Source organism: Ursus americanus, chromosome 18 (genome assembly GCF_024610735.1).
Source record: "Ursus americanus isolate L20-20 chromosome 18, mUrsAme1.1.p, whole genome shotgun sequence".
NCBI lineage: Eukaryota > Metazoa > Chordata > Mammalia > Carnivora > Ursidae > Ursus > Ursus americanus.
This window is the reverse complement of record NC_142144.1, coordinates 13050767-13060697: the sequence shown is the minus strand read 5'-3', so window position 1 is coordinate 13060697 and position 9931 is coordinate 13050767. Positions and strand designations below refer to the sequence as shown.

At 57.4% G+C, this 9931-nt stretch overlaps 1 protein-coding gene across 2 annotated transcripts in view; it reads left to right on the top strand.

Moving 5' to 3' along the window:
* The first annotated feature begins 7 nt into the window (after positions 1-7).
* Positions 8-9931, top strand: part of DAB2IP (DAB2 interacting protein) — a 191437-nt gene continuing 181513 nt past the window's right edge. The window contains exon 1 of one of the 2 annotated variants that reach the window (XM_087869398.1): positions 8-243. In XM_087869398.1, the coding sequence (XP_087725524.1) occupies positions 146-243 (98 nt within the window). In that variant the 5' untranslated portion in view covers positions 8-145. The remainder of the gene's footprint in view (positions 244-9931) is intronic. The other variant, XM_045791026.2, reaches the window with a different exon arrangement.

Genomic DNA, 9931 nt, shown 5'->3' with positions numbered 1-9931 from the left:
TGCGGGGGGAGGAAAAAGAGGTTACTGCTACTTTAAATGTACTGTATGAAGGCGAGGGCTGGAGAGGGGCCTGCTTGCAGGAATACCCAGTCATCTAGTTGGAAAAGCCGCCAGATGGAATACAAAAGGAGAAACCCAGACGCTCATGGAGACAGCCTTGGTTCATAAATCAGGTGGGGCCAGGGGCTGGGGGCCCATTCGCCATGGAGCCCGATTCCCTCCTGGACCAAGACGACTCCTACGGTAAGAGGGCCCCGGCCCCTGCAAAGTGGCAGAGTTGGGGATTTGGCCGGGCTGCTCGGCAGACTTTTCTCTGCTTGCTGCAGGAATCCGAGTTGATGGGGGGGGAGGCCGTCAGGCAGCTGGGCGCTGTCTGATCCTGGGGACTGTGGGTGGGCATGGGTGCCCTCGGGGAGGGGGCACAGAGCTGAAGGGTTCCCCTCTCCCCCCAGGACAGAACCAGGGCAGCCCCTTGGACTCAGGACATGAGTAGGGTCAGGGGAGGGAGAGGGAGTTTGGGCTGCTTCTGTTTTGCTCTTGGCCAAGAAGGAAAGGAAGGAAGTTTGCAGCCCCCCTGCCTGTCTGCCTTGCTCCTGTCCCCAAGCCTGCCGGGTGCTGTGGGGAATTTAATTAGTGAGATCCTGCAGATAAATATAGATGGACCAGGCATCAGGAACGCACCCTGTAATTAACGCCAGCCTGAAAGCACGGCCCACTTTGCAGGGCCCCAGGGGCTACCACCAGCGAGCTGCCCTAGCCGCCCCTGCTGCAGCCTCTAGGGCTGCTGGAAACCCCGGGGAAGATTGTTGGGGGACAGTTGCCAGGGATGGAGCTGTTGCTGAGAGCCTGGGACAGGACTCGTAGGACTCGGAATGGCTTGGCTGGGGCAGGTTCTGCAGGCCTAGAGCTCCAGGGGCGCAGGTAACCGGAACCCCCATTGCTCAGCCTGGCCAGGGAGCTGCCCGTTGGCTGGCATGCCAGGGCACCCTGGCTGTCTCTGGGCAACGTGCATGTGAGGAAAGCAGGAGGGCCAGGGTGCCTGAGGGCCTGAGGCAGGGTGGGGGGGACAGCAGATTTTAGGGTTCAGCAGGGAAAAGGCCCTGTTGGCCAAAAAGGGGGCAGTTGAGAGGCGGCCTCACTCCAGCTTGGAGCCTCCTTTTGGGGGCTCAGGTCCTCCTGGGACCACAGTTCCTGTGAAGAAAACTGAGTTCTCCCTCTGGACCCCACTCCCACTCCCACCCCAGCCAGGCCTGGCCTCCATACTGATTGAAGGCCAAATTTCCTTCCTCCTGCAGGAGCTCAGCTCTTTCCAGGGAGAGGGGCCCTTTGCCATGCTCGGAGGTGCAATGCTCCAGGGAGCTTGGCAAGGCCCAACCCATGGACCAGGCACCGCGGGGTAGCCGGGTGGCCAGCGGACACGTGCTCAGTGCCCCCCTTGTGCCAAGCTGTGTGTCAGGGCATGGGTTCAGAAATGAGCAGCTCAAGCTTGAGAAATAGTTTGTGCTTAGTGAATGGAGGGAGGAAAGAGAGAAAGAGCGGGAGAGAGGGAGGGAGGAGGGAGGGACAAAGAGAGGCCCCTGACCTGGAAGAGCTCCCAGCCTTGAATGGGAGACAGACGAATGATATGAGGCTGGATTGAGTGATGAGTTCCCCAGGGAGGGCGGGTAGACAGACAGTCTGAGACATGCCCCCGGAAGTGCTCGCCTGAAACTTGGTCTAGCTATGCCTGAATGTGATTCCACAGGGGCACAGACCCTTCTCTGGGGGACTAACCCATGGCCCAGCGAGGCTCTAAACCCCCCAGGGCTCCGTCTCCCCACCTAGAACCCAGAGCCTCGACTTGCGGTTTCCTGGTTTGCTAGTAGTAGCCTCAGGGCAGGGCGAGGCTGGTACCCTAGGAACGGTGTGCACCCTAACTGAAGGGCCCCCTGCACAGGAAGCACCTTGACTTCACTTGGTGTAGGAGCTTGTTGCTGGCCTTCTGGAAGGTGGTCAGGCGGTACGGTGCCTGGGAGCCAAGAGCAAGAGGCAAAGGCAAAGGGACAGAGGGAGCCTTGGGAAGGGGTCAGGCAGAAAGGGAGGAGAGCCTGGGCTCTCCTTGCAAGTGGTCCCAGGTCCAGCCGAGAGGGGTCTGGCTCCAGCATGCCTGGGAGGTCCAGAGCAGAAGGGGCCTCCTGGACCAGGCCAGCAAAGGAAAACTGTGGGCTCAGAGTCACTTCCTCTCTATGTTCATCCATTTAACAAATGCTGCTTTCAGGTCCTGTGCTAAGTTTTGGGGTTGGCTTTCCAAGTCAGACCTTGTCTCTGCCTTCATGATATTTCCAGGCTAGGCTGGGAGAGAGGAAAACACTCTGATGGGGGAGATCAAGGCACTAACCCCTGACCCCACACGTGGAGTCCAGGAAGGCTTCCTGGAGGAGATGACTCCTCCGCTGAAGTTGATGACTCTCTCCTTTGAGAAACCTTTTCTTCACCTGGCTTCTGGAATAGGCCCCTCTCCTGATTTCTTCCCACCTATGTCTCGTCTCTTCTTCTGGCTCCTTCTCTTGGATCCTTCCTTTTTCCTGCTACCCACATGGTGGACCCAGGTCTGCTGCTTCTGCCTCCCTGCATGATCTGACTCTCTCTCCTTCACCCAGCCACTCTCTGTTGGCTTCAGATTTACTGATCTGCTCTTGCTCACACTCAGCAAACTAGTTATCAGCCCAGGGCCTTTGCACATGCTGTTTCCTTTGCCTGGCACACTCTTCCTCTCACTCTTCAGTAAGCGAACTCCTTTTCCTCCTCCTGTTCCCAAACTCAACTGAAAAGTCACCTCCTCAGAGAAGCCTTCCCTCGACCATGTTCCCTCCATCCATCAAATGAGATCTCACTCTTAGTTTCTCTTCTCCTTTGTAGGGTCTGCTCCTATTTGTACTGGACATTATTGTGTGTGTGTGCGTGTGTGCTTAAACTCTACATGTCCGCAGGTCTCTAAGCTCTCAGACAGCTGTTACCCCTGAGTGTAGCTCTCTGCCTGGCGCAGAGTAAGCATCCAGCCCATACTTGTTGAATGAGTGAGTGAACAAATTCCGTCAGCCGAGGCAAAGAGGTGAGCAGAGGCATTCCAGACAGGCAGGACAGCAGGTGCAAAGGCTGGAGAAACTTCTAAGGGTTCTCCAACACTTCCAAGGAGGGCGGTGCTTTGGGTCAGGGTTGACAAGCTGAGCTCCTTGGGGGACTCGGGAACTTCAGTGGGTGCAGGGCTGGGAGAGGCGCACCTGGGAGTGGGGCTATGGGCCCCCCTCCATGCTTCTAGCCAACCAAGCCTCTCTCCTTCCATCTGGTGGAGAGACTGAGCTTTGATTCCATTCACCTGGAGCTCAAAGGCTGAAAGGAGTTTGGCCACATCCCAACCACTGACGCAAATCTTCTGGAAGCCCGAGCCATATCGAAGGTGTTTCAGCAGACGGGGCTGAGCGGCGCCCTGTCAGGTGGTCCTGAGGTGAGAGACCCTTCGAGCAAGGCCAGTGAGTGCCAATGCAGCGGGGGGGGGGGGGGGGGCGGATAGGGGCAAACACAGGAGCAGGGGTCTCTTTACACACCAATCAGAGGCAGGAAGGCAGGGAGCCGAAGCCCTTCATGGACCATGGACGGGCCTTAGTTTCCCTGCATGTGAATTGGGGCAAGGGTCAGACAAGATCTAACTGACCCCTTTTGGCCCGGGCCCCTCAGTTGCAGGAAGAAATCCAGCTCAGAGAAGCACTTCCTTCCCATCTTTCCAATTGTTGAGGGAGACCGGACTGTGGGCCGACCAGAAAGCAAACCTTCACACCATAGAACATTCTCTCTTCAGGTTCTCACGTAGTCCTGCCCTGCCTCCACTTTGCAGACCTGGCCTCCCACCCCTGCCCTGCGGCACATCTGAGTGCTTCCCCGACGAGGGCATGTTTTGATTGCCTTGTTGCTCGTCTGACCCCCACTTAGGACCACGAGATCCTTGAAGGCAAGGGCTGTGTCTGTTTGCTACTGTAGTCACTGTATGAATGAATGAATGAATGAACAAACGAACAAGTGAACTAATGATTGGCATCAGCTGGATCCTGCCCTGGACTTGCTCTGTGCCCTCAGGCGTCCTCCCCTTCTCTGGGCTTGTTTCCTTCGTGGCCATTTACGCCCCACACCCCTGAATGTTCCAGCTCTGACCATCTAAGAGTCTAAATCCAACTCAGCACTTGGCCCCCTCTTCCCTCCCTGCGGCCTGAGCCTCATCCTGGCTCTCTTTGCCATCGGGTGGCCTGGACCATGTCCCTGCTCCTTGCTCAGCCTCGGCTTCCTTGTCTGACAAATGGGCCAATTCAGCTGTGTCCTGCCCACCTCCCTGGCTGTCTCAGGGCTTCAGAGCAGTGACAAGGTGAAATCTCACGAGACCAGACACCTGTCGGGGGAGGGGGGAGGGTCTGTGATTCCCAGAGGGAGTTGGCTCAGACAGACAGCCTGGATCAGTGCTCCACAAGGGGCTGGTTGCTTTGGAAGTCTTGGGGGCAGGGTAGGTTCCGTTTCTTCCTGATGATAACCAGCAAGGACATCTGCCCCACTGGGGGGCCCCAGGAGGCAGGCAGATGGGAGTGATTTTACAAACTTCCCAGTGCTGCAGGTACAACGACCGGTCCTATTTATTAAACACCTTTTCCGGGTGAGACTCCATGCCAGGTCCTCCATGGACTTTGTCTGCTCGAGTCCTGACCCGGTAGTTTGCCGTTGGTTCCATTTTCCAGATGAGGAAACTGAGGCTCTGGGAAATTAAGTGATGGCCAAGGTCATACAGGGAGGTAGGTGATTGGAACCCAGGTTGCTCCAGAGCCCAGGACCTTGATTCTGGGGCACGGAGAGCTGTGTCATTGCTGCCCGGAGGCCCCTTCGTTTGCCCAAGGAAAATCCTGCCTCCGGGGACGGTTGGTTGGCACAGGGGCTCTAGGGACGAGCCTGATGCGGTGGCGAGCAGAAGCAGCTGTGATGGGACAGGGTCAGTCTAAAGAGAAGGCTATTTTGGGCTAGAAGCTGTCGGGGGTCTGATGTCACCGCTCGCTGGCCCTTGCCGTGAGAGGAGGAACTGAAGATGTCATGAGCGGGTTTGCCTCAGCTGGTGACAGATAGACAAGAGCCGTAAAAGAGCAGCCGTATGCCTGGCCGTGTGCCTCCCATTCATCATCCAGCTTCCCCTTCCCAGCACCCTGTGGGGTCAGTGTTAGCGTTCTCATGTTAGAGATGGGGAAACAAGTTCAGAGAGGCTGAGTGACTCACCCAAATCACACAGCTAGCGAAAGGCAGAGCCGAAGGTCATGTAGCTTCGTCCCGCCCCAGAGCACATGCTCTGAACCAGCCTTCTCTGAGGCCGTGCGTATGTGGGTGGATCACTGGGGAAGGGCCTTCAGGCCTGGCCTGCCTCTCAGGACAAGAGCCTGGGGCCTCCTCCCAGCTCTGCCACTCAGCTAACCCAGCAGGTCCTGGGCAAAGTCCTGGGCCCTCAGCAAGCCTTAGCTTCCCTGTCTGTGGAACTGAGGTCATGATGCCAGCCTGGCCTGCCTGGGCTGGGGAAAGAATGCCAAACCCAGATTCCTCCCATTTTGCTCTGGGGCTCTGCCCTCGGCTTGCTGGCAGCCGAAGGAACAGGGGAAGCACACTCCTACCTGGGGCCCTTTCACAGGTGGATGAAAGAGGACAGCGAGGCAGAGTGGGGACCCCGTTTACTGAGCACTTAGTACATGCCAGCTCTGTGACGTGTTCCACATGGAGTCACCTGCTCCTCGCAGAGGAAGGAGCAACCCCACTGCTCACACAAAACAGTCGAGGCCTAGAAGGCCCCACAGCCACAAGCTGTAGTGGGGGCATTCATAATTCAAACCCAGGACTCCAAGACTTTTGTGTTTTTGTCTACCATTCTGGGCTGTTCCCTGGGTACTCGGGCCCCCAATCCAAAGCCCTTCCCATGCCAGGGAAGCCTCAGTTCCACTGGCCAGCCATGCCTGGGCCTCTGACCCTTCCCAGTCGGGCAGGTGGACGAGGGGTAGAGCGCCCCCTCCCCGCCTTTTTGCCCCATTGCCCCATGGGATGCTGGGAAAAGGCTACATCAGGAAAAATAGTCACTAAAGAAGAACAGTGAGGGTGGACGGGAGGGGCTCACATCATATGCGCACCCAAGCCCGAGCAGCTGGCTGAACTAGGAGGCTAGGAAGTGGGGCCCGGGGAGGGGGACGCGGAGGGCAGCCCCGGGTCTGGAGCTGGGCCAGGCAGAGCCAGGAGAAAGGAGCTGCTGTCCCCCAGGGAGAGAGGCTCCTGGTGGGAGGAGGGAGGAGCTGGTTCAGGAGCCCTATAGTTTAGAGAGCAAAGACATTTTCTCTACTCCTGTCCACCGGCTTCTGGTGGCCTCCCTCCTGAGGTGTTCTTGGCATGCACTGCCCGGGCCTAGGCTTCTGTCCTGGGCTACTTGGCTCTCTGAGCCTTGACCTGCTTATCAGAAGCGTGGGGACAGTAATAGCGGCCTCCCACGGCTCCCACTCTTGAGAGGACCAGGCCAACAGATCATTCCTTCTTATATTGTCCGAGACGGCTCCTGCCTCGACAGGCCCTCCTGCTTGGAGCTGGCGTGGAGTTTCCTTCCGCTGGATGGATATGCCCCGGGCTGCTGACACCAGCCCAGGCTTTCTGAAGCTAGAGCTCTGCCTCTCCCAGCTGGGAGTCCTCTCAGGAGGTTAATTCCAGAAGCCCAGGGAGGCTGGAGCAAGCAGGAAATAGCCTCAGCTGTGAGGAGGCCAAGGGAGAGGGTCTTGGGGGGGGGAGCTCCTGTCCATCCCCCATCACACAATGGGAAGATGGGGGCCCCGAGAAAGGAGGAACCAGGCACCACTCAGGGTCCATTCTACCTTCTAAGTAGATCCTGAGGTGTACCCTAGCTCCAGCTCCCAGCCCCCACCTCAGGCCAGGCCCCCCTTGGACTCCTAGAGGGCTGTCTCACCCCCTCCTAGGTCTCTCCATCTCAGTCCGTGCCCCAAATTCATCCTCTATGTGCAGCCAGGGGACCACTCCTAGGCATCTTAAAGTCCCACAGGGCACCCACTCACTGCAGCAGGATAAAGTGTAAACTCATTCACACGGCCTCCAGGCAGTCCACCAGCTTGACCCCAGGATGGTGCTTCTGCCCTTGTCTCCAGCCACACCCCTTCTTTCTCCCCACCCCCATCTCCACGAATTAACCTCTGCCTTCAATGTGCTGTCCTTCCTCTCCTCCCTTACCTCTGCCCTCGCTGTGCCCCCTGTCTGGACCACTCTTGTAATACAGCTCTCCCTACTACTTCTCCCCCAACCTGGCCACTCCTGCTCATTCTGCAGTCTCAGCTCAGGTATCATCTCCTCCAGGAAGCCTTCCCTGACTACCTTATTTGAGCTCATAGGCACCCTGAGCTTCCTGCTATCCCGTCACACTGATGGGTATAGTTCATTTGCTTTCCTGCTTGTCTCCACCTCTGGGCTGTGAGCTGTTTCAGGAGCCAGACTGCAAACTTGGAGGCTGAGGCGGGTGGGGTGGAGAAGGAGGTCAGGATGACTTGGCCTCCGGCCTGTGTGGCAGGAATGTTGGTGTCCACACTGAGGGGGGGACAAGAGTGGAAGAGCAGCTTCTGAGGGAGAGTGATGTCCTGGGCTTGCTGTGTTTAAAAAGCCTGCAGGACCATCCGGGGTTTTCTGAAGGAGAGTCTGTGATGGTCCTTCCAGATGTGACCTCTGGAGAGGCCCCAGCTCCAGGGTGGAGGACAGAGCGGCTGGGGTCTTCCCAGCTGTGTAAGTACCACTCCCGTTCGTAGGCTTTTTTTTTTTTTTTAAGATTTTATTTATTTATTTGACAGAGAGAGACAGCCAGCGAGAGAGGGAACACAAGCAGGGGGAGTGGGAGAGGAAGAAGCAGGCTCCCAGCAGAGGAGCCTGATGCAGGGCTCGATCCCAGGACTCTGGAATCACGCCCTGAGCTGAAGGCAGACGCTTAACGGCTGAGCAACCCAGGCGCCCCAGTTCGTAGGCTTTTTGAACCATTACTCAACTACCCAGTCAAGGTCCTGCCGCCTCCCCCAGGAAGCCAGCCCTGATCAGCCTGGCTGAAGCTGCTCTGTTTTCTCCTTGATTGTACCTTCTTGGCCATTACCTCATCGAGTCATCAGGCATCCCATGAGCTATGCCTTGGAAGTCTTCACGGTGGGGTGACATCCCTCTGTCTCTTGTAGCCTCCACATTGTTCTGCACAGGGAACCACACACACACACACACACACACACACACACACACACACACACACCACACACACAGAAAAAAGGCCACATGCCCCTCCCTGGACAGAGCTGGTTTCCGGCAGTCTCAGCCAGTGGGATTCTAGGGAAAACCAAACAGAAGCCTGGAGATTCTTTGGGTCAGACAGACGCAGGCAAGACGAACGGGGAAGCAGGGGGAGGGAGGGAGGGGTGCATATCTGTCCAATCTGGAAGCGTGTCCGATCCGGATGGCTGGGTCCTCATAACCCCCGGCCCCGAGGCCCTCCAGCCAGTGACCTACATTCCAGCGTGCCTGTGTGTGCGTGCACACGCACATGCAAGAATGCACGTGGAGGGTGTGAGCACGTGTGAGTAGGACAGAGTGCCTGCGAGGGGGTCTCTGTCTTGGCTGCCTGTGGGGGTCCCACATGCCCACCCGGAGCTCCCACTGACTCTGCACCAGAACGAGTGGGTCTGTGCTCCAGAAAAGCCAGCTCAAGTTTGTGTGGTTCCTGAAACGGCAGCTGGGGGTGCTTGTCCCCCCCAGTCCCCACCCCCACCTCTGCCCTGGACTCTCTCTCTCTTCCTTGACCCAAATCTCAGACAAAGGGCCTCACTTGCCGTTGCTAATGATGGAGTGGAGGGCGGCTGCTAGTGGCCGTGGCAGTGAAGGGGGGGAGACTGTTTGAGGCTGAACCAGAAGGTACCAGAGAGGTCGGGAGGGTGGGTGAGTGGGCTCTGGCCTCAGGACCCGAAGCGGAAGCGGGGCGGGAGGGGGGGGTTGCTTTCAGGGCTTCCCTCAGGAGCCCTCTGGGGGCTGGCCCAGGTCTGTCCCTGCTTTTCCTCCAGGAATCCTCCCAGAGTTGGCGGGGGGGCAGAGGTGAGGCCTGTCTTTGACCGAATGGCTGTGCCAACTTGGTGGCCCAGAAGCCAGGGTGCCTGGGAAGGTGCCCGCTCGGAGAGCCTCAGTCTTTCCTCTTGCCAGCTCTGTGGTGGGCGAGGGGGGGCGGCTGTGCTCTCTCTTCTGGGGCTCTTCCCCCACACTGGGCCTCTGACAGCTTGGAGGGGATGGACAGGGCCCCCCTCAGTCTCTCTCTCTCTCTCTCTTTTGCTGTATCTCTGTTTCTCTTTGTCTCTTGTCTCTGTCTCTTACTATCTCTTTCTGTCTCTCTGCCTCCTGGTGATTCTAAGGGGAACCACTGAAATTGGAGGGTGATGGAGCCTGGGGGCTTATGTTTTCTCTCTCTCTTCTCTCTCTCTCTCTCTCACTGAAGTTGACATACAACGTTATACTGGTTTCAGGTGTACCACGTAGTGATGCGACAATTACATACATTATAAAAGGCTCACCATGAAAAGGGTACTTACCACCTGTCATTGAACAAAATAATCAACATTCTTGACTATAGTTCCCACACTGTACTTTTCATCCCTGTGACTTACTTATTTGATAACTGGAAGTTCGCCCCTCTGAATCCCCTTCACCTCTTTCTCTCACCCCTGCCCCCCACCAACCATCCATTTGTTCCCCGTGTTTATGAGTCTGTCTCTGTGCTGTCTCCCCAGAATTCCTAAGACCCCAAGCCACCCCTCTGCTCAACACAGTGCCCCCTCCCCTGAGCCAGCTCAGCCAAGTCGGGGTGGCCGCCCACCTG